This window comes from Mytilus trossulus, chromosome 1 (assembly GCF_036588685.1).
Source record: "Mytilus trossulus isolate FHL-02 chromosome 1, PNRI_Mtr1.1.1.hap1, whole genome shotgun sequence".
Lineage (NCBI taxonomy): Eukaryota > Metazoa > Mollusca > Bivalvia > Mytilida > Mytilidae > Mytilus > Mytilus trossulus.
In genome coordinates, this window is record NC_086373.1 from 107413582 (window position 1) to 107440525 (window position 26944).

The following is a 26944-nucleotide window of genomic DNA, read 5'->3' on the forward strand; positions in this document are numbered from 1 at the left end:
ATAAAGAATTATTATTATTATTATTATTAATATATCTAGTAGTTAATTTTACTATTTACCTTCAATTTAAAGTTTACTACCCAAATTCGGTCACTAATATAATATCAAATAGATGATATTTATGTTCATCAAATACAGAAAAGACATGAAGATAAATGAAATAAATAGAATAATAAAAAATAACGGATTTTAGAAAAAAGGGGGAGGGTTTACGAAAGGTAAATACATTTATGAAAAGATCAGTGGCGGATACTATATAATGCATTTTGTAAGCATTGTCATATCTATCCATGGAGATTAGTTGTTCCTTCATATACTTTCATAGTTTACGAACTTTGAAAATTCAAACCTTTTCTTTTCATGCAATTAATGATCAGTATTTCATCAGGACTGCATATTGTATTTTACCATTTAGTCATACCGGAAGTTTACATGTACACGTCAACCGAGAAGTAAATAAAAATAAAACGAAATTTTACAGAGCATAGATATATTTTCTTTCTTTCGATGAGCATAACGTTTCTAAGAAAGTGACTTTGACAACAACTGTACAGGAAAGTATGTTTTGTTATTTGTTTACTACATTATATACATAAAAGATCACATTTCTAAAAAATATTAAAAAAGAATAGTTTGTATCTATTATATTCCACTAGTTCATGTAGTTATTTGTATTACAAGTCTCTGGTTTAATCATACAATTTTTTTTTTAGTAGTTAAACTAAAATCTGCTATAGAAAATATTTGTAAACATATCACATCCGTGGCGGATCCAGAAGAAATTGACATAAAATAAAAAAAGGGGGGCACTGCTGAATAGAATATGTGTATTTCCAAAATTTCACGGCCCATAAATGGTAGAAAATCTTTTACAATTGATTGATATAATGATCAATTAGCATACATGTACATGTATAAGTTTGTTTTTTTATTTCGTGTGGTAATTGTAAATATTTCATTAATAGCAATCAAAACTACAGTAGGAATACTTGTGTTAAACTTTGCATGCATATAAAAAAATTATAGCTAAAGTACATTAAACGCATAAACATGTCTTGAAGACAACAACAGACCAATATTATAAGTTAAGTAGTTCTTTAAAAAATATGTCTCAAATATTTTCTTTCTCTTTTATAATTGTGTCTTGTAAGTGAAATTATGATCGACCAGGGTTGGCAAAGTATTACCCGCCCGGGAATTCCCGGGTGGGAAAACCCCTGTTTTCCCGGGCTGGGCAATACTCCCAAAAATAGGTAATAGTGGGCAATATGATTTTCTATCCTTATTTTAACACTAAATAGTAAAGACTTGGTACAGTTTCATAGTATAACAGCTAAATATATACTTTTTATACAGATAACCATTGACAGTCATTTCTAGAAGATTGAAATATCAATTTCATTCTCTTCTCTATTAATTCTATAAGTAGGCAGAACAGAAGATTTGTACATTTTAAAGATACCTTTTTAATTACCAAGCATTGTTTTAATAATACAAACTTTGAAACATGCATTTTATTGAAGCGTAAGTGACACGTTAATTTTATTTGTTATACATTCATATTGCTAAATAAACACCCTAAGGGGTCATGCCAATAAAATTTATAGAATTATAAGGGCTGATTATTGTTACATAAACAAATTTTTAATCTGAATAATAACTTATTAATAAGTGACATTATTTAAATGTAATTTTTCTTACAAGTAATTGTTAATTCTTAAATTAGGAGTTATATTTATTTGAAAAAAAATATTTGTTTGCTTTATATTTACAGTTTTCCAATCTAGACAGTTAATGCTAAACAAACAAAATAGGGTATAAATATCTTATTAAAATGTATAACATTTGTGTTTATCACTGAATTCTCTTTAAAATTCAGACAAGTATTTTATATAACCCAGTATTGCCCAGTATTACCCACTAAAACCCAGTAAAACCCGGGTTTTCCCAGTATTTCCCACTGGGCTGGGCAATACTCATAAAACCCGGGTTTTTGCCAACCCTGTGATCGACACAAACATATTATACCGTTTACGATATTAAAGTTTGACGTTTCCAAGCACACAAAATCCAAGCAGAATGGTTAATGATGTCATCATTGTCCAATGAAAAATAAGCATGAAAAAGTACGGGAAATATGAGTATAAAACTATCAACTGGGGTAATAGTTTTTGAAACTATTGACTGGCAAATAGTCTTTGAAACTATTGACTGGCAAATAGTCTGTGGAACAACTATTTCATTATTTTTTTTATATAGAAAAAACATACTGAGGTATAAGTATAACTTTTATGTCTGTTTTAATTTCAGAAATGACGATTGTTTTGTCGTATGGATTGATATTTCTACTGTCGTCCTCCACTGCTTTTGGTAAGACTTTCTATTTAAATAAATTTTACTTTCTTCATTAAAGTATAGATGTTAACCTGCTACATGTAAGTAGGATTGTTTTTTCGTGCATCACAATGCAATGAAATATTCCTTAAAAGTAAACAGACTTGTTACAAGAAACACCTCTTACATGAAATAGAACTGTTGTATCAAAATCCACAACAGATTATTCTTTATGCCCTGCTATAGCAGAGGGAGCATTAAGTTTACTCTTGTCTGTATGTACGTACATCTGTCCATCTGTACATCCCAAAGTTGGTTTCTGTTCACTAACTTAAGCTTGCCTCAACCACATGTTATGAAACTTATACACAATGATTATTACCATAATAAACAGATCAAGTTAGAATTTTGGTGTTGTCACTTTTACTATTCTAGAGTTATGCTCCATAACAAATGAAAAAAATGTTGAATTTTTTGTTTCTGTTCTCTTAACTTAAGTTTGCCTCAACCAAAATTTAAGAAATTTATATACAATACTTATTATCACAAAACTCAGATCAAGTACAAATTGAGGTAGTGTCACTTTTATCGTTATTTAGTGTTGTTCCTTTATAACTTTAAATTATATGCAGGAGTATCATCTGTGGCCCATGGACATATTCCCCATTTATAAAATGCTTACAGTTATAAAGGGAAGGTACAATTTTCGGATAATTTCATGTTAGCCTTACTTAAAAATGAATTTCAGAATGACACAACTTTTTATGAAAAATGTTGAATATTCATTTGAAATGAGTTGTAAGTTCTTTATAAAATAGCAGTATTGAACTACAATTGAGAGTCTTTTATACAATACACTGAGTACACAAAATTTAGGAAGTGGTCAGGATTCACATCCTTTATTATAGCATTTCCAGTTATAATAAATTCAGCAAGCAAGTCTTGTTTGGCTGTGCATGCTCATTTTCAAATAGATATGTAAATATGCAACCATTTCACTCATTCAAAATATAATTGCAAATGTCTGCTGCATAATTCATGGTATTTCAGATACTGTATGTTACATGTATTTATTTGTTGAATACAAATTTTCAGTTAACCTATGTTTCAAAAAGATAAATTTACAATCACATAATTCTCAAATCTGCCTATTTTCCTTAAATATCATTACTTAGAACTATACCAATGAAGTTATCTAAACTAAAAGTATGAAAATATATCCTTTTGTAATAAGGAACTTTTTATATTTTAGGAGCTTTTGGAGGACATGACAAATACAATGATAGAATGTTGTTATCTGAAGTCTCAGCATTAACACTTTACCATGGTAAAATGACAAATGCTAGGAGGTCATCACCTGTTCCACAGGTAAATATAATTAGTCTACATGTGTATTAGTTTTCTAGAAAGAATTAAAAGTCAAAGGGCTACAGTTAAAAAACAACAAATGGAAGTTTTTAACGACCTTGACTGGCTATACAGCCCTTGCACGGTCGGTAGTTAAAAAAAGGTCACATAAGGTCATTATAAGTTGATTTGAAAAGCTCACTAGATATAAAAAAAAAAGATGTGGTATGATTGCCAATGAGACAACTATCCACAAAAGATCACTAGAGCTTGTGTTTATGTATATATACGTAGTTTATTGAATATCGACTCTAAATAAAACTATAAATCTTGAAAACTTGGCAGGTATGGTCATAGAGCAGGACAATAAGGGCAGAGGGGGACACAAAATGGACAGAGGGTAGCATAGAAAGGACAGAGGAAAACTGCTCCCCTCTACATTTGGCTAGTAAATTCACTCTTTCCATGGAAAAAAAATGAACCAATAACAAAACTGCAGAAATCAGATGGCTAACTTAGCAGCATTATTGACACAGAGTTTCCTTAAAACCTATAGAAAATAATTTTTCATCAATTACTCTGACAGCATTAATTTTTGGCAATAACTAGCTTCATAGCTTTATAGTAAAGTAAAATTTCTAGCAACAGATTCAACTATGTGTAAAAAGATTTCTATAAAATGTCCTTATTTGAATATGAGGAGAAACATATGTAGTATACATTGGAAAGTTTTGATTGCTTAATTTTCAAAAGTTTTCTCTTCCGCAACTACAAAGTAAACTGGATTGGAATATTTAAGGATTGTCATTTGATGAAAGCAAAACTAAGTACATTTTGTGTTATTAATAGAAATTAACTGCCCTCAAGCATATTTAGAAGTAAATTTGCAATATAGCTGGAGGCTTTTGTAAGGGTATTGTGATTTTTAAATGAAAATAATGAATTTTTGAATTTTAGTTGAAATGTGTAGGAGGTAGTGCTGGCTGCCAAGCATTTGTTCCTCAAGTGGTACAGTGTTATAATCGAGGAGGGGATGGCTATGATGTGCAGGTAAATGAAGTTACTATAGTAACTCTTCAAATATCTTTTAATAAAAAAAAATTATTAGCTTTTTTTTTGCAATATTGACAACATATTATTTTGTCACTAGTATCCTTTGCAGTATTTGCATACATTATTTTTACTGTCAAAAACATAAATATTTAAAAATATACAAAATAGAGTTCAATAATGGGTTTACTAATTGGACCATATTTAGTAAATAGTAGGGTATAATTAGGGCTTTTATATGAATATTTGGAGGATTCCATTCCATCAATTTTCATGCAATAAACATTTTATTGAATGGCAATATTAATAAAAAATCCCTTAATAGATTGCTATTTGATTTTGCAATATAAATACATACTTTTGATTTGAATATTTCAAACATCATGTTGCTATTGAAAAATGTTTTATAAGTTTTGTAAATACTACAAGTTGCCTTTTACTAAAAAAATAAACTGGTACAGTGTATGAATATTTCTTTTGTAGTGGGAATGTAAGACAGATATGGACAATGCTTACAGATTTGGGAAGGTGGAGGTTGTATGTGAAGGCTTTGACCATCCAGATGACCCATACATACTCAGAGGCTCATGTGGGGTAAGTTTTGCATTGAGAATGACTTAGTCTATATAATTCTTTATTCTCATAAAGCCAATGCATTACATCAGTACAGAGATAACAACAATAACTATTTACAATAGTGAAAATGGGTTTTGACCTGAGATTCTCTTGTTGAGTATGTCAGGCTCAGTACGTATCAGAAAGGTTTTAGAAGTAAGATTTCTGTCACTAACTTAACTACTGATTAGAATTAAAAATTAAATTTGGTATGAACTTATATTTTATTATAGTTTTAAAAATGTATTGCTCAAAAAACAGGTTAGATTCTAAACACATTCATTTGAATTAGGATACAAAAAATTAAATAATGCTTAATGAAAACACAAGTTGAACATATTTATTTTTAACTGATACCTTTTTCTCTCAATAGTTGGAATATACATTAGACCTGACAATGGAAGGACACATGCATAAAAAACAGAACAACCATGATTATTATGGTTCTCATCACAATAGCCATCAGGATGATTACCACCAAAGACATCATCAAGGGTAAGTTTATAAATGTCTTACTATGGCTACCAAATAAAAAGAGAACAATATTATTCCTCACATTTTTTTTTAGAATATTACATCGCCAATGATTTTGCTTAAATTTGTTGTTTCACATCGTTTGTACCCATGTTGTTAAGTGATGTTATGCTTCAAAAAAGTGTTCCATGTTTTTTTTGTGTGTTAATTTGGAGTTGTCTATGCATTAAAATGTGTTTTCATTCTTCTTTTTCAACTTCTTAAAATGATAACAACTTGAAAACAGTAAGTGATAGACATAATCTTTATAAATGGTCAAAATCACACCCTTTAACCATAAATATTCCTGTTTGACATGTCATTCAGATTTGAAAAATGTATAGGGTCAGTCCCCAGGGGTACCCCAACCCTCAATGATCTAATATCTTCTAAATGGTCAAGATCTTCATCCCTAAACCATATATATTCAATAATTCTTGTTCAGCATGTCATGAAGATATATAAGGTCAGTCTGCAGGGGTTTCCTCGCTCACCAATGATCTAATATCTTGTAAATGGTTGAGATCCCCACCCTTTAACCATTTATAGAGGGTCTCATTAGGGGGTTCCGATCCCAGATCCTGCTTACTGTTTTGTCAGATTTCCGTATCCTGCTTACACTATGTATGTAAGCAATTCTCAATTTTTTTGTCATTCCCTTGTCCCGCTAGAGCTCATTTCCCGTTTTGACCCCACGATAAGTTTACTTTCACGTGTCACGCTTACAATAAATCAGCAATCCTGAGTCACGCTTAGACCCCAATGAGACCCACTTTATATTCCTGTTTGGCATGTCATGATTTGAATGAGATATAGGTTAAGTCCCCAAGGGTCCCCCATCCTTTAATGATCTAATATCTTGTAAATGAGATCCCCACCAATATATATTCCTGTTTGTTTTTTCACACAGATTTAAATGACATACAGGGTCAGTCGCTGATCATCACTATTGCATATCATTTTACTGGACCAAACCAATTTGAACTGGACTTTACCCAATGTTAGGCGACCATGGGAATGACATATTATTGGAGTATTATTTGGGAGACTTTTGTAACAGCATCTTGTTATAATCATATGTTATCCAATGGTCTGGAAATCATATTTTTCTTTAACAATACGGTTGACTTAAAAGGGCACATAAATGATGTTTCTCTTAATATTTGAAATCACTTGATAAACATTTGATTAAAAACTAATTTCGACCATATTATACTGTTTAATTGTTAAATTATATTATCTGTATTATTAGATACAACCAACATAATCAAGGTCATTATCACAGCCGCCATAATCCTAGACATTATTACAATGGACATTATCATGACCACAATTACCATGACCAACCTTACCATGGTTACCATGACAATGACCACAGTTACCATGGCCAACATTACCACGGCCATGGTTACCATGACCATGACCATTACCACAGTTATGACCACAATGACCATTATTATCACAGAAGAGAACACAATCCTGATTGGTCAGTTTAATTGTCAAATGATAATCTGAATTTTATGTTTCTTTGTTTTTCTTTTCAAATAAGTGCACAAACAAACTCATGTAAAACAGTGAATAATTGGTCGTGAATGTTTTATGTTTAATGGTGATTAAGAAGTTATTTAAAGAAGAAAAAAAGATACAATTTAGTGTGGTTTCATTTTTTTCCATCATGTTATAATTAAAATATATGCCTTATATAGAACTTTTGATGAGTTATTGAGTTAGATCTGACATGCAAAGAATTAAAACTTTTGACTGCCCCTTCTGAAAAAAACAATATATATAAATCTTCACTACATAATATACTGATTATTGAACAGCAACATATAATTTCAATATGATATAAAAAGGAAATAAATCCAATCTGTAACAAAGGAAAAAAAAACAGCAGTTGTAAAAACTTGTTATCCTTAAAAAATTATTTTTATAAAATCCATTGAAGTCCTTATTACAGACAAAATCACATTACAGGTACTATGAAGAATAAGAAGAAGACTATAAAGTCAACATAACTGTTAAAAGTCTATTTCAGTTGAACTGACCATAATGTCCATAATATTCATGTTGATGATTTAAAAGATCAGGGAATTAACTTTACGATTCAAACAGATATCAGAGATTTTGTCAAGATGTTTTTTGAATAAATTTACTTGATGGATTTCTAAGATCTTAAGACTTGTTTGACACAGTGGGTGATAACTTGTGACACTAGTAGAAACCAAACTAACAATACACACATGACATATTAATGACATTGTATAGAATATGTTGATGTTGTTGTCTGTTAACATAGATGTTTTGTATTTGTAAATGTTGTTGTTTTCTCATCTAAACAGAAATATATTATAGGGTTATTGCATGAATATTGGGGAATATTGTCCCGAGTAGAATCTTATATTGCACGAGCTTGCGAGTGCAATATATGTTCTACGAGGGACAATATTTCCCAATATTCATGCAATAACCCTTTTATTGTATAGCAATATAATATTTGAAAACAAAAATTGGTTTAAACTGAGATTTTGTCGTTGATGACGTCATGAAATTTGGAGATTAATTGCACTAGTGCAATATTAGAATTTATTGCACGCTAACTTTTGGTTACTTTCTGTGGGGAATATTATATTGCTATGCAATAATAAAAGTTATTGGATTGAAATGTTGTTAACTTTATGTGACATTGTGTAAATTTATAAAATCAGATTGTATCTAATGTATGCAGAAATATTATGGAATGATTGCAATGTTGGTAAATCTAATTATGTTAATTATTTTTGCAATAGTAAAGCATCACATTAGTTTGTAAGATTAAAACACTGAGCATATGTTTTGAATTTGAGTATATATTGAAAAGCATATAAATATGATGTAAATAAATTTGTTAAAACTTCCAAGTTTAAATCTTCAAAGCCATTTTAATTTTAGAACTTTAAGTATATCGATGGTTACGTACCTTAATTGATTAATTTGTCACCAAAAAAAATTATTTTTCAGTTACAGCATGAACAAATTGACTTAGACCCCATTGCATTTGTTAATCAAAATTTGTATTTATTTTGTTTAATGTTACTATTTCAATTGTTAAGATAAACTTTAAAGATAATGCCTAGTTTGTTGTTACTATGCATAACAAATAAACAATACTTGGTATAAAAGGAATATTTATCAAGGGTCATATGGCCTTGATATATAGTTACAGTTCAGTTCAGGTGAATTCAGGAGAATAGGAACTATCATATTTAATTGAGGGCACTTATATTTTGGAATTGGATTGGAAATAAGATGAATGATACCAATGCAACAATAGAAAATGATATAATGGTCTGGAATATGATTTTTTGTTTTTCTCAAGTTTTTAACTCTTCAGTTGTCTTGCTCAGTTTTTCCAGATGGAATCAACTATTCTCCTATTTATAGTAAGAAAAGCCTTGAAATATCCTTGAAAATTCAGAAGATGCTGGAAAATTCTTCATGATTGATGGATTGTTTAATGCCATGTTTGGCACTAATGGCCATATCATGGCATCCAGGTGTTACTGTTTTAGGAAGCTGGAGTGCTCAGAGAATCACCTTCCTACAACAGGAAAACTAGCAATCCTACAGTCAACTAAGATAAGATTTGAACCTAGATAAAGTTTTGATAAAGATATTGACCTATGTCATTCTTACAAGCCAAGAATCTTAGGTAAATATACAAGACTTCACAAAAAATGGAAACAACAACAGGATCATTATGGTTATTGTTTATGACTTCATCTTTCTATGTGATTTTATTTCTTGCTTCAGATATGGAAAGCGATTCTCCTCCATATGTGGTGATATTATAGTTCTGTGCATAGTTGGAATCATAATCTATGCCATATACAGGACTTGTATAGCTGATGCATCACATGGTCAGTCAGGTGACCCATCATTCAGATCACATGACAGAGGATCCAGACCACCACCTCCCCCAGGATTTAGACAAGACTACATGCCAAACAATGGTGGTAAGGATTGACTTAGTTTCTGGAGGCTTCATTTCTGAAAGAAATAGATAATTATTTTTGTACACCCCAAACAACAAGTTTTTGTAGCTTTTTTACTAGGCTGTTAATTTTGTCTGTTCACTTTTTTGCAAGGTTGGGATCTCTTCAAATTAAGATGCAGTAATCCACTCATTAAAAAGGGTGCATGTCAAGTTTGATAGAAACAAATTATGAAGACTCCCATTTTTTCAGGACGTCTCAAATTAAGGCTTGTCACCAAGATAGCACCTCAATTTTATTTAAGTTGCCTTCAAATTTGCTGAAATGTTCCAATCATCAAAATCTAACATCAATTCCATAAATCAGACAATTCTCTTTGGGGAAGGGGACTTGTAAAAATCTAACATCAATTCCATAATTAGACAATTCTCTTTGGGGAAGGGGACTTGTAAAAATATCCAACAATATTGTATTGGGGGAAAGGGTATTGGAGGTTGCTTGCAAAAGTTCTTTTATTTTTACAATTTCACTGTATGTATACAAGTGTAAATATGTAAAATGTTTAGTAAATGTATTTAATTTAACATTTGTAAAGAAATAAACAAGTAGTTCATTTTGCATGAACTCAGGGAATGAAAGATTTGACAAAAACTGTGTGGTAAGACTTTTAAAAAAAGAAGAATTTGAATAGACAGTTTTTGAAAACTGAGCGTTAATATAGAATTCAACGACACTGGTTACATGTAGCTGTTTAAACAAATAAAAAGGCTTTTTGATGTAAATATCAGTTTTAAATATCATCTGTAATAATCAGAATGGTCTGATATTTTTATGTCCTTAAATGAAAGAAACTTGATAAGCAGATTAATATTTAATTCGTGGCACTTCCAGTAGACTTTGTTGATATTGATTTTTAGAACAATAATACATATTTGATAGGGAAAATTAATATATAATAGCATACAAGTAATTTGATAATAGAAATACTATAGTGATAAAATGCAAGGCTACAATTGTAATATAAAACAATGCTAAATCTTAATTCAGTCATCATGTTTTTCGTAAAATTTGAGAAAACCAGAATCACTCATTGTTTTCTTATTTAAGCAGTAAAAACTGCTATTCTTAATCTTCTTAAACCATGATAATCTTTTCATTTATATAATGAAATATTTATGTAGATTTTAGTCTTTTACTAATCTTAATTTCTAAGATTTGAGGTTACAGGAAGCAATAGTAAGCAATGATTTGAATACCTTGTTCTACAACCAGTTTATTTGAGACGGTTGTATTTCATATAAAGGGGGAAATGAACACTGAATACATTACCTGAGATATTAAGTTAAAAAGAGTCAGTAATCATTATAAGTATTATTAAATTATGTTTATTGCTGTCCTTCATTGTAAAATTATTGAATTTTATGTATTACATTGATGTTCTTATAAACTTGCTCATTTCAGATTCTTGTTCTGGTACTTACACTGGGAACCAACAAGGGACACACCAACAACAACAGCCACAAGGAGGTGGATTCTGGACTGGAGCATTTACTGGTGGCATCCTGGGATATCTGATGGGAAACAACAGAAATCATTATGGCAGTCATACGTATGCTTCACCATACAACCAGCCATATACAACCTACAACAGACCAGGGTGGGGGAGCTGGTTTGGTGGTGGTGGTAGAACAGGAGGAGGCTGGGGAGGTGGCATGGGTGGTGGTGGCTGGGGTGGCAGAGGAGGAGGATTAGGAGGTGGAGGTGGCAGCTCTAGTAGTGGAACCCGTACTGCCTCAGGTTTTGGAGGAACAAGGAGGAGATAAACATGTGTTGTGACAGATGTTGTTGATTGTGATCAGTTGAATGTGAATGAGATATTGATAACTGTGAGAAATATATTGCATAACTTATGATATATATGAGTGTTATTTATGAATTTTATAAACTGAAGCTTTATAATGTTGTCTACATTTTAACCATAGCCATCAGCATGAATTGGGCAACTTATATTCAGAAATCTTTTAGTTCACCATTGATGTCTCTATTATTTAATGAGGACACAAAGTAAGGTATGTTTTTTTATCAAACATTTTCATGGAAATTATTTGTTAATTTTTTCATGGAAATTATTTGATAATTTTTTCATGGAAAACATACAATTTTTTTTATATTTTTAAAAATTGTTTGCAAAGTGTAAATATCATGATGACTTTGAGAAAAGATTGACTTGAATGAGGTGATGATATACATCCAATGGAAGAATTGCTGTTTACTTGTACAATAATACTTTCATCAATAAAGGAAAGTTTTTATGATTATCCTCAGAACAATATTTTATCTGTGATAAAGAAACTTTCACAAATTTCTAATAACCAGTAGAACTTTATAACAGGTTATCTTATACTAATTTGTTAGGTTCCAAAGGATAACTTATGATTGAAACTTTTTAAGTTCCTATTTAAAATAATAGAATTTTCAAAAATCATATTTAGAAAGTAGGTTTTCAAACAGAAAATTATTGTTATAAATTTGGGGAATAACAGTGGTCAGACAGGCAGGAGACTCCAGCAATTTCTATGCAATAACTTCAAAATTGTTCTATGCATGTATTTTTTCAAAATTTTACAATGTTGTGCAACTGATGACAAAAAGGGAGGTCAAAGTTCTGCAGTCTACTGTCGAATCATACTTGTGTTGTTAAGTTATTTCAGTCCTTGTTTTATTTGGAAATGACATTTCATGGCCCTTAATTCCTCTATAACAATGACACATACAAATGTAAGTTGTAGAACAAGACTGTTTAAATCAAGTACAATTGAGGACCACGCCGGTATGTTGTTAAGAATTCTGTTATATTGTAATCAGTGTCTGTAAATTTAGTCTTGTGGTGACACACTGGTGTTTGATTTCTTGCCTTGAAATTGTTGGACAAAATTGTGTTGTTGTACAGGGCCTATATTGCATTTTACAGAAATGGTTAGAGTAGCTTTTTTATGTTGTGGAATGTTAATTTATCTACATTTCATGTTTTCTTGACTTTTTTATTTGAAAGTAAAGGTACATTTACTGTACAAAATAAAACTCTTTCAGTTAAGTTTAGAGATTAAAATATAGCAGTATATGTTAGTGTATTTATGCAGAGACTGCATTGAACAAACTTCATTGAAAGATAAACAATAACTCAATGCGTCAGCAATATAATAAACTAAAACAAGATAAAGATGGCATTTTGTCATATAAAAATGAAGTGATGATTTTGTTTTGATGTTTTATCCATCACAGTTGCCTGAGAACATACAATGAAGTCTTTTTTTTAATTTTATTAATGCAAAGCATAATATATAAACCAGAATATATGATGTTAGGATTGTCATATAGTGTACATTCAATAATGTCAAGAAAGTAAATTTAGCAGTTGTAAATGTGATGATATTGTTATATCTTTAAACAACATTGTTAACTCCTGTAAAATAGCTTTTTCATTTTTTTCTGATACAATTGTTACCTTGTGCAATTTAATGTTGAATATAATAAATATTTATTTCTTTTTTTGATTGTTTCTCATTTAAAATGAATACATACACTGTTGTAGACTCTATTTTAGCCTTTATACTTCTGAATAGATCATATGTCATACAGCTATGTAATTAACAATGGTGAAAGTCATGATCATATGTCCTACAGCTATGTAATTAACAATGGTGAAAGTCATGATCATATGTCCTACAGCTATGTAATTAACAATGGTGAAAGTCATGATCATATGTCATACAGCTATGTAATTAACAATGGTGAAAGTCATGACCATATGTCATACAGTTATGTAATTAACAATGGTGAAAGTCATGACCATATGTCATACAGTTATGTAATTAACAATGGTGAAAGTCATGACCATATGTCATATAGTTATGTAATTAACAAGGGTGAAAGTCATGATCATTTGCAGTTATTTCCTACATGTAAGTAGGGTTTGACTTAATAGTTACTAACACAGGAAAACTAAATTTCTAGTCGTGTTTGATACTATAAATAAATGGATTTATATTAATCCCCCAGATTGCCAGATGTGATAAATAACCTTTATCTTTAATTTTCTAAATTACAATATAGAAAAGTAAAAGAACCATTCAATAGAAATAATTATGGCATTGTTGTATGATTGAGGTATGTTAAAAATTACGACCTTCAACAATGAGCTAAACCCATAATGTATAGTTAGCTTTAAAAGGCATATTCCAATTCCTTAAGTGGTTTTGTTGTAAATAATGGTAAATGGAATGCATGTTAAGACCATTAAACAGATTAAATTGTGAAATCTGATTGCCTGGGCTTATTCTTCAGGCTAACAAGCCAGTTAGATTAAATATAGGATTGATAAATTATAATTTGTACAAAAACATTGTTCAAATTATAATTTGTATTTTGACTTTGTACAAATTGTAATTTGTACAAAAAGTGCCTGTACACATTATAATTTGTACAAAATTAAGCTTAATTTCTCTTATAATTTGTGTGAATTCATTGTAAGTAAATGATTTCTATGTGGCATGTTGCCTTTACATCATCTTCCCGTCCTTACTGTGGAATGGACTTTTAAAGATTATGCATGTCTAACCATTTTACATGACGATCTCATGTTCATGTTATAGCTTCAGGTTCAATTCTCTTTTTGTTTCGATAGAAATTTAAGAAAACCCAACACCACTTGTCAGTTGGTATAAAAGGTTGCCAACAATCATAATACTTGATGCATCGTATGTTTGTATAGATACAAGGGAGAAATCATTTAACTTTAAAAGTGGGGTATTATGTTTTTTGTCTATTAAGTCAGATTTTTTTTTCCGTGCAAAGCAGTCTTTTTTTTAGTTTTTCAAGGTGATCAATCTACATTTTTTTTTTTCTCAAAATTTAACACTACAAGGTTTAGGGCAGATAATTATTAAGACATTTTGTTGTCACCTGTTTAACCACAATATTTTTTTTCATCCATGCAAAAAGGGTGTTGTAAGGGAAAATTGATATTAACAATGAGGAAAGTGAGGGAACATTCCTTTTGCAAAAGAGAGGAGAACATTACCAAAGGGATATTCAAATGTATTTGTAAAAAACTACTGGCAATGCTGTGTCAAAAAAGCAAAAACATTTCGGACGCTAAAATCAAAATCAGAGGATAAATACGAAAACCAGACGCCAAAACAGACATAAAAAAAACCAACAACAGATGTTAACAAATCAAAAGCAGAGATCCAAAACAAAAACTGACATATAATTTCATAAAAACAGTTAAAAAAAGTAAATAAAACACTTGAATAACGGAACAGACTTGAACATTGATGAATAAAAAAAAAAGACGAAAAAAATGACATTAAACTTAAAACCAGACGTTAAAGTTCAAACAGAAAACAAATAGAAAATAAAAAAATAATCCAAGACGATTTTTTTTATTTAATTACAGATGTCAAAATAAAAAACAGACATACCATTTATAAAAACCATACAACAGAGGACAAAAACGGAAATAGACACAAAATCTATAAAAGGAGTGAAAAACACAAAATGAATAACCAGAAGTTAAAAAAAACCCCACAGACATCAAAAACAAGAACAAACATAAAACAGGAAAACATTTGTCAAAAACGAAAACGCATATACCATTGAAAAAAACCCAGACAACAGAGAAAAATTTGAAAATTAACTCAAAGAACGAAAACAGACATACAACTAAAAAAAGTGTAAATTTAATATTACTAACATAAAAAGGAAGCAGACATAAAATTAAAAACCACACGTTAAAAAGAAAAATGAAACAAACATATTAAAAAAAAGGTCAAAAACAAAAATGGACAACAGTGTACAAAAACGAAAATAGGTGCGAAGAAAGAAACAGACATAAATGAAAAAGGCATCAAAATAAAAATAAGCACGACCAAAAACCAAAACAGAAATAATTTTTTTTGGACAATAATTAGGTCGTTTGTTTTCTCGTTTGAATTGTTATACATTTGTCATTTCAGGGTCTTTTATAGCTGACTATTCGGTATGGACTTTGACTCATTGTTGAAGTCCGTACGTTGACTTATAGTTGTTTTTTTCGATGTCATTTTGTTTATTGTAGAGAGTTGTCTCATTGGCAGTGGTGCCTCTTTTTCTTTTGTTTTTATATATAAAAAAAAAGTTTAGAACAAACACAGACATGAAATTAAAATTAAGATGCTAAAAAGTCTCAAACACAGGTAAAAAACGAAAACGGAAAATATACAAGAACTGGTGTCATTGTCAACTTGTAGCTTTATCATGGCAAACAGGGAGTCGTGACATTTAAAAATGCAGACATTTATTTTTAAAACACTTTCATTGCTCATTAATTAAAAAAAAACTATTTATATTTATGTTCTAAAAGGTTGTTATGATTCACTAGCAAACACCCTTCATTTCTCCTCAAGGTGTCATACCACCAATTACTCCCTCAAATTTGAGTTATTAGCAAGCGTAAAATATGTGGTTGGACTGAACTGAAGGACTGCGACGTCACAGTGATTTTAACCAATGAAATTCGCTGTTGCAATTATGTACTCTTCGAGGTATATAATATACAAGGTTATAGATATTGTAACCCGGACTGTAACCTCGTATTTGTGCGCATGCGCAACCGGAACTGGGCGGATCCGGTAGTTTCTACTTTCACTTTTTGAAAAAAAATCTTCTATGTGGAGATAGATTTGTGTTAGGACTTGAAACTTGAAACTATAGACTGAGTATTATAGAGGTGGTGAAAAATGTAACAAATCTTGTAAAACGAGAGTGGTTTGATGTTGATGGTAATTTTTCATACACCTTATCAGGGGCGAATCCAGCCATTTAAAAAAGAGGGGGGGGTCCAACTATAAGTCACCATTCCAATGCATTGATCGTTAAAAAAAGGGGGGTTCCAACCCCCCTGAACCCTCCCCTAGATCCGCCACTGCACCTTATCACTATTTGTCCGCCATTACTGGATATCACACAGGTTGTAGTAAAATTTTGAATTAAAAAAAAAACTGGACCCACAAAGGAAAAATGATTTTCATGATTGTTGTATTTGTCATAAGTTCTATGCAGTCGGATCAGCCAGGATTACCAATAATTAAGGTGTATTCAATATGATAGATAATTGCTATATATCTAGGACCTCAGTTGATTTATCTCTTCTGTCACTTTATGATATTGGTCGAGGGTGATGCGATATGTGATACAGATTTTGCCATGTTATAAACGCTTTATCATATATTTCACCAGACTTTATATATATGTCACCATACTTTATATATCTGTCACCACACTTTATATATATATGTCACCAGACTTTATATATCTGTCACCACAATTGATATATCTGTCACCACACTTTTTATATCTGTCACCACATTTTATATATCCGTCACCACACTTTATATATCTGTCTCCAGACTTTATATATTTGTCACCATAATATCTGTCACCACACTTTATATATCTGTCACCACATTTTATATATAAATGTCACCACACTTTATGTTCTGTCACCACACTTTATGTTCTGTCACCACACTTTATATACATGTATCTATCACCAGACATTATATATCTGTCACCACACTTTATATATCTGTCACCACACTTTGTATATCTGTCATTAAACTTGACATATCCATAACCACACTTTATATATCTATCACTACTTTATATATCTGTCACCACACTTTATATTCTGCCACCACACTTTATATATCTGTCACTGAACTTTCTATATCTGTCACCACACTTCATATATCTGTCACCAAACTTTATATATCAGTCACCACACTTTATATATCTGTCACCATACTTTATATATCTGTCACCACATTTTATATATCTGTCACCACTCTTTGTATATCTATCACCACACTTTATATATCTGTCATTACACTTGACATATCCATCACCACAATTTATATATCTATCACCACTGTATATATCTGTCACAAGACTTTATATATCTATATCACCACACTTTATATATCTATCACCATACTTTATATATCTGTCACCACACTTTATTTATCAATCAGCACACTTTAAATATCTGTCACCACACTTTTTATATCAATCAGCACACTTTATATATCTGTCACCACACTTTATATATCTATCACCATACTTTATATAACTTACACCACACTTAACATATCCATCACCACATTTTATATATCTGTCATTATACTTAACCTATCAATCACCACACTTTATATATCCATCATGTCACTATATATCTATCCCCCCATTTTATATATCTGTCACCACACCTTATATATCTGTCACCACACTTAACATATCCATCACCACACTTTATATATCAATCACCTCACTAAATATATCTATCATCTCTCTTTATATATCTATAATTACACTTTATATATCAATCAACACACTTTATATATCTATCACCACACTTTATATATCTGTCACCACACTTTATTTATCAATCAGCACACTTTATATATCTGTCACCACACTGTTTATATCAATCAGCACACTTTATATATCTGTCACCACACTTGATATATCTATCACCATACTTTATATAACTTTCACCACACTTTATATATCTGTCATTATACTTAACCTATCAATAACCACACTTTATATATCCATCATGTCACTATATATCTATCCCCCACTTTATATATCTGTCACCACACCTTATATATCTGTCACCACACTTAACATATCCATCACCACACTTTATATATCAATCACCTCACTAAATATATCTATCACCTCTCTTTATATATCTATGATTACACTTTATATATCAATCAACACACTTTATATATCTATCACCACACTTTATATATCTGTCACCACACTTTATTTATCAATCAGCACACTTTATATATCTGTCTCCACACTTTTTATATCAATCAGCACACTTTATATATCTGTCACCACACTTTATATATCTATCACCATACTTTATATAACTTTCACCACACTTTATATATCTGTCATTATACTTAAATTATCCATCTCCACACTTTATATATCCATCATGTCACTATATATCTATCACCACACTTTATATATCTGTCACCACACCTTATATATCTGTCACCACACTTAACATATCCATCACCACACTTTATATATCAATCACCTCACTAAATATATCTATCACCTCTCTTTATGTATCTATAATTACACTTTATATATCAATCAACACACTTTATATATCGATCGCCACACTTTATATATCTGTCACCACACTTTATATATCTGTCACAACACTCTATATATCTATCTCTAGACTTTATATATCTATCACCACACTTTATATATCTATCACCACACTTAACATATCCAGCACCACACTATATATATCAATCACCCCACTATATATATCTATCACCTCACTTTATATATCTCTAACTACACTCTATATATATGTCACCAGACTTTATATATCTATCCCCACACTTTACATATCTGTCACCACTTTTTATATATCTTTTACCACAATTTATGTATCTGTCACTACACTTTATTTATCTGTTACCACACTTTACATATCTATCACCACACTTTATAAATGTGTCACCATACTGTATATATTTGTCACCACACCATATATATCTGTCACCATACTTCATAAATCTTTCACCACACTTTTAATATCTGTCACCACACATTATATATACATCACTACACCTTATACACATCACCACACCTTATACACATCACCACACCTTATACACATCACCACATCTTATATATATATCTATCACCTCACTTTATATATCTATCACCATACTTCATAAACCCATCACCTCACTTTATATTTATCTATCACTAAACTTTATACATCTATCACCACACTGTTCATTTATCACTACACTGTTCATCTGTCACTACACATTATATATCTGTCACCAGACTTTATATATCTATCACCACACCTTATATATCTGTCACCATACTTTATATATCTATCACTACACTTAACATATCCATGATCACACTTTATATATCCATCACTCACTACATATATCTATCACCTCACTTTATATATTTATCACAGTAACTACACTTTATATATTTATCACCAAACTAAATATATCTATCACCTCACTCTATATATCTGCCACCACATTTTATAAATCTGTCCCCACACTTTTTATATATATCTATCACCACCCTTCATATATCAATCACCTAACTTTACATATATATCTGTCACCACACTTTAGACATTTGTAAGTACACTTTATATATCTTATCACCTCACTGTATGTATCTATCACCACACTTTCTATGACTATCACCACACCTAATATATCAATCACCTCACTTTATACATCTGTTTCTACACTTTACATATCTATAATCTTACTTTTGCACAATCATACACATTTTAATTTTGAAAACTATTATTGCCATGGTAGAAAAGACTATAGTTTATGTGTGTATCTTTTCAGAAAATTGGTGGGATTTTTATTGCTATAAAGAGATATTTGAAAAACAAACAGAACATATAAAAGCATACCACATGACTGATATCTGTATAGAATATAAATACAGCCTAGGGATATATGTAGGACTGTATCTGTAGGACACCAACTTGCGGAATATATATTTATGACCACACTCTACATATCTATCACCACTCTGTATCATTAATCACCTTGCTGTTAATATCTATCACCACTCTGTATCATCAATCACCAAACTATATATTTATCACCACTCTGTATCATCAGTCACCCTATTGTAAATATCTATCAGCACTCTGTATCATCAATCACCTACATGTATATATCTATCACCACACTAGATATCTATCCCCACTCTGTATCACCAATTACCACACTGTATATAGCTATCACTACTCTGTTTCATCAATCCTCATAGTGTATATATCTTTCACCACTCTGTATCATCAATCACCCTACTCTTTATATGTATCACCACTGTGTATCATCTTTCACCACACTGTATATATTTATTACCACTCTATCATTAATCACCACACTGTGTATATTATCACTCTATCATTAATCACCTTACTTTATATATCTATCATCACACTGTATATATCTATCACCACACTATATACATCTATCATCTAACACATCATATGCCACAACACATTATGTATCTATCACCACACTTTATAAATCTATCATCACACTTTATATATCTATCATCACACTTTATACATCTATCACCTAACTGATCATATGTCACAACACTTCATATATCTATCAACACGCTGTATATATGTCACCACACTTTGTATATCTATCACTTCATTCTATATAAGTAAGACCTCATTTTATTAATATACCACCTCTGTTTATATATCTATCACCTTATTCAATATATCTATCAATACAATGTACATCTTTCACTACATTTTATATCTCTATCACCTCACTTTATACATATATCACCACACTGTGTATCTGTTTAAGTCCGAGCCGCCTCGGCGAGGACTTTAAAATTTATAATTTAACTATCGAGATTGGATAAATCCGATAATCCACGAGTAACTATGTAAGAATCTGTTTCTCTAATGATAAAAAAGACATTTTCTTTTTTTGTTAACCGAAAATCCCCTTCGAGTGCCTTTCACATTGCACGAAGTTGTCAATTTCATTAACACCTGTTATCGTATTTTGATTCATTCAGTTACATGTAGCTAAAAAGGTCATGACCCTCAAAATCATCCAATGATCTTTTGAGATCACCAGCAACCACACGTTGATTAAATTTTTTTATACAATGGGTTCGGAAAGGGATAAATTTCCATAGAGTTAGAGAAATATATATATATATCATCCTTTTGTTTATATATCATCACACTGTATATATCTTAATACTATTCTGTGTATTCTTTACCTCACTGTATATACACATAACCCCACTATAACTAAGTTCACACTTATCACCTATCTATATCTATTTATCACCATCTTATCATATTTATAGTAACACAATGATTATATCTATCATCATTCTGTATCTATTTTTCACCAGACTGTATACTATAACTTGTATATTCTATAAGTGAGAGAAATATACTGGTCAATGTATAATTTACTGTGAAAGGAGATATGCAGATATGCAATGTCCACTGAGATATGTTTGTACTAGCTTGTATACTTATCATGTAGCAATTCTCAAATTCATTATTTATATTTTTGTTCTTCTTACAGAAATACCAAACGACATTTTGCAGGGATTTAGAGGTCATTGCTGAAAATGGAAGAAAGAACATGGATACATCTAATTTTAAATGAAATAACAAGAATAGTTAAATGATTTACAACCAAGCAGCACTCAGTTATAGTGATGGTAAAGTATTTTTAGAAAATGATACTTAAAAAATAATAACTTGAAAAAAGATATATATAGTGTGGTGGTTCATATATTCCTCCATTGCTACAGTCGCTATATTCATCACCACACATAATGTTCATCATCAATAAGTCTACCGTATGTGGTGGTTAAAACTGTAGGACATTTGAAAGGTGGTTATATCTCACGTTCAAGTTCATGTGGAAAATATTAGATTTGACACATTTTCGTACTTTTAGTTGCAAAACTAAAATATGCATTGATCAATTGAGAAAGAAGTATTTTTCAATAGTTATTCATAATCTCTGCCTATTGTAAGACTTAGTGCAGTCTCAATAGCTACCCCCATACTATGATTATCTATCACTACAGTCTCAATAGCTATCCCCATACTATGATTATCTGTCACTACACTCTCCAACAGTCATTATGTATATATCATAGTAGTATCATAATAGTCTCTATGTATATCTCAGGGTAATACAAAGGCTATCCCCTTACTTTATTTACCAATCACCTCACTTTATATATCAATCACCACACTCTCTATATATATCCCCATACTCTCTATATATATCCCCATACTCTGTATATCTTCCCCAAAAGTCTCTCTGTATATCTCCACATAATAAACACCTATCACCTCACTTTATTTATCAATCACCTCATTTTATGTATCAATCACCACACTCTCTCTATATATATCCCCAAGTCTCTATATCTGCTCCAATAGTCTCTCTACATATCTCCACACAATAAATCCCTATCATCTTACTTTATTTCTCAATCACCTCACTTTATATATCAATCACCACACACACACTCTCTATATATATATCCCAAACTCTCTTTATCTACCCCAAAGTCTATCTGTATATCTTCTCATTATAAACACCTATCACCTCACTTTATTTATCACTAACCTTACTGTATATATCAATCACCACACTCTCTATATATATATCCCCAATTCCCTATATCTGCCCCAAAAATCTCTCAGTATATCTCCACACAAAAAACACCTGTCATCTTACTTTATTTATCAATCACCTCACTTTATGTATCAATCACCACACACACTCTCTATATATCTATCCCCCACTCTCTGTATCTACCCCAAAATTCTATCTGTATATCTTCACATAATAAACACCTATCACCTCACTTCATTTATCAATCACCTCACTTTATATATCAATCACCAAACTTTCAATATATATCCCAACAGTCTCTATGTTTATGACCACATCATAAACACCTATCACCTCACTTTATTTATCAATCACCTCACTTTATATATCAATCACCACACACTTTTTATATCTATCCCCATACTTTGGGTATCTATCCCACAGTCTCCATGTTTATGACCAAATAACAAACACCAATCACTTTACTTTATATATCCATCACCTCACTTTATATATAAATCACCACACACTTTTTATATCTATCCCCACAAAATAAACACCTATCATCCTACTTTATTTATCAATCACCTCACTTTATATATCAATCACCACTCACACACTCTCTATATCTATCCCCCACTCTTTTTGTCTACCCCAAAAGTCTCTCTGTATATCTTCACATAATAAACACCTATCACCACACTTTATTATCAATAACCTCACTTTATATAGCAATCAACACACTCTCTATATATATCCTCATAATCTCTGTGTCACTCACCACACTGTCAATATCTATACCCACAGTCTCTATGTTTATGACCACATCATAAACACCTACCACCTTACTTTTTTTAATCAATCACCTCACTTTATACATCAATCACCACACACTCTCTATATCTATCCCCAAACTCTCTATATCTACCCCATAGTCTCTATGTTTATGACCAAATAACAAACACCAATCACTTTCCTTTATTTATCCATCACTTCACTTTATATATCAATCACCACACACTTTATATATATATATCCCCATACTCTCGATATGTATCTCCACAGTCTTTATATTAATGACCACATCATAAACACCTATCACTTCATTTTATTTATCAATCACCTCACTTTATACATCAATCATCAATCACTCTCTATATCTATTACCCACTCTCTATATCTACCCCAACAGTCTCTATGTATATTTCTACATATTAAACACCTTTACTTTATTGATCAATCACTTCACTGTATATTTTCACCTCAATTTATATATTATTTCTATCACACCACTGGGTATATCTTTTAAAGCCCTATTTATATCATTTTAAAAGTAGATATGAGCATGATAATAATCCACCGTTTTGTGCAGAAATCTGTTTATGTTTATTTAGATTTAAACTTAAAATTACTCAATGTGACACCTCACTGTTATTATTTTTTTTCTTCAGAAAAATGAAACTAAATTTTTGAAAGATAGAACATAGAAGAAAAGGAAAAGGTAATCTTCATTGAAATTAAAAGTATTACTCATAGTTATCAAAGGTACCAGGATTATAACTTAGTACGCCAGACGCAAGTTACGTCTACATAAGACTCATCAGTGACGCTCATATCAAAATAGTTAAAAACCAAACAAATACAAAGTTGAAGAGTATTAAGGATCCAAAATTCCAAAAAGTTGTGCCAAATAAGACAAAGGTAATTTATGCCTGGGATAAGGAAATCCTTAGTTTTTTGAAAAAACCAAAGCTTTGTAAACAGGAAATTTATAAAAAATGACCAAATAATTGATATTCATACCAACACCAACACTTTACATATGTATGTAAAGAGTTAATTAGCAAAGTATTATACATATGTATGTAAAGAGTTAATTAGCAAAGTATTATACATATGTATGTAAAGAGTTAATAAGCAATTAAACAATCCTGGTTGAAATGAAATAATTTAAAAGAAATTATTTTTAAAGAATAGCTGCTCCAACATATCGTGCAATATTTCATGTAAATATCATGTCAGATATCTTTTCAATAAAAGTAGCAAATATGGTATACTAACTGTCAGTCAAAGATTCTAACATTCAAGATGAGTAAACCTTAGAAATATATTGTTTCAGTGTTATTGTACTTGTAACTAGGTCTACATAATACTTCTGCTGGCACACACATAATGTATATACCACCACATATTATATATCTAGTATAATTATTGCCACATATAAAATATCTACCGCCACACATAATTAATCACCACACTACATAAATCATTCACCACAGTCTGTGTATTTATCACCACAATATTTTTGTCTATCACCACACTGTGGTCTATCACCACACTATTGTCTTTCACCACACTATGTTTGTCTATCACCACACTGTTGTCCATTACCACACTATTGTCTTTCACTACACTATGTTTGTCTATCACTACACTATGTATGTCTATCACGACACTAAGTCTGTCTATCACCACACTATGTTTGTCTGTCACCATGCTATGTTTGTATATCGCCACACTATGTTTATCTATCACTTGAGTATGTTTGTCTATCACCACACTATTGTCTATCACCATGCTTTGTTTACCTATCACCACACTATGTATGTCTATCACTTCAGTATGTTTGTCTATCACAACACTATATATTTTAATCATCACAGTTTACATATTCACCAACACATTCTTATTATTAATACTTGATAAAAAGAAATAGTTATGATTAAGCCTTGTTTTCTCTCACATTGTCATTTCATAAAACAAAAAGGTAAATCATCTGAGTCATGGTTCTGTGTAAAGTCATTACTAAAGAAAAAAATAATTTTAACTTTTCATTTAAATGATTGGTCTCACAAAAGAATTGTATTTCTGCATTACAAAGTTTACAATTTGATACAATCTTGGGATTATGTTCTGTTTTTGCACTGATGAAACACTCCTCTTTATTCTTTGATGGAAAATAAATAACAAAAAGTAAAATCACAAAAATACTGAACTCAGAGGAAAATCAATTTGGAAAGTCCATAATCACATGGCAATATCAAAAAACAAAACGCATCAAAAACGAATAGACAAGAACTGTCATATTCCTGACTTGGTACAGGCATTTTCAAATGTAGAAAATGGTGGATTAAACCTGGTTCTGTAGCGCTAACCCTCTCACTTTAATAACAGTCTCATCAAATTCCGCTACATTTACATGATGCGTTAAATAAACAGTCACAATTAATAAAATAGTCAAAATATGGGTACAACTGTTTGAGGCATTGAAATTCTGTATTGTATTGGACTAATTATTTATTCAATTGAACCATATATTATTTTGTAGGTTAAAGATTTAGTGCCGGCCACACAATTAAGAAAGAATACGAACAAGAATCTTTACAGAACAGGGGAGACTATTTTACTGTGCTTAGATCTGTGTTTTTGTTATAATTAATTAATATTGTAATTTGTTCTTGGATAAAATATCTGCCATGTGGAGGACAACTGAACTGTGTTCTTATATTTTGAAGACGTGCAATGATTTAAAATGCATTAAGATGAACTTTTTACTACTCGGAAAATGGTTATCATTAAAGTAACAAACATAGAATTCATTTACATGAATACATTTTATATTCTATGTATAAAATGTTATATCTAAAAGGTGAAAGTAAACAGATTCCTGGCTGTTTAAAATCAAATGAAAACAGTTTTATTGTGTAGTTAAGAATGTATATACGTTGTTCATGCATTTATGTATTGGAATATCTAGAATTGTACAATGTATTGAGTTTAGTGGATCTTTCGTTCTATGTTATTTAGGTTTTATTTTCATAAAATAAAAGTTCTAAAATTTAA

At 30.7% G+C, this 26944-nt stretch overlaps 1 protein-coding gene and 1 long non-coding RNA gene across 2 annotated transcripts; both read left to right on the forward strand.

Moving 5' to 3' along the window:
- Positions 1–402: 402 nt before the first annotated feature.
- LOC134696549 (store-operated calcium entry-associated regulatory factor-like) lies at positions 403–13381 on the forward strand. The gene is made up of 8 exons (XM_063558401.1): positions 403–558; positions 2311–2370; positions 3587–3702; positions 4639–4731; positions 5215–5325; positions 5720–5841; positions 9652–9854; positions 11295–13381. The coding sequence occupies exons 2-8, from the start codon at positions 2313–2315 to the stop codon at positions 11654–11656; spliced, it is 1065 nt and encodes a 354-aa protein (XP_063414471.1). The 5' UTR covers positions 403–558; positions 2311–2312; the 3' UTR covers positions 11657–13381.
- Positions 13382–16552: 3171 nt separating this feature from the next.
- Positions 16553–26944, forward strand: LOC134711612 (uncharacterized). The gene is made up of 4 exons (XR_010106201.1): positions 16553–16654; positions 22049–22187; positions 24553–24602; positions 26430–26944. It is a non-coding gene; the product is annotated as an uncharacterized LOC134711612 (long non-coding RNA).

Coding starts and splice junctions, on each gene's coding strand:
- LOC134696549 (XM_063558401.1), top strand. CDS start 2,313: ATGACGATTGTTTTGTCGTATGGATTGATATTTCTACTGTCGTCCTCC. Junction 5,326..5,719: donor TACTCAGAGGCTCATGTGGG/GTAAGTTTTGCA, acceptor TTCTCTCAATAG/TTGGAATATACATTAGACCT. Junction 5,842..9,651: donor CACCAAAGACATCATCAAGG/GTAAGTTTATAA, acceptor TTCTTGCTTCAG/ATATGGAAAGCGATTCTCCT.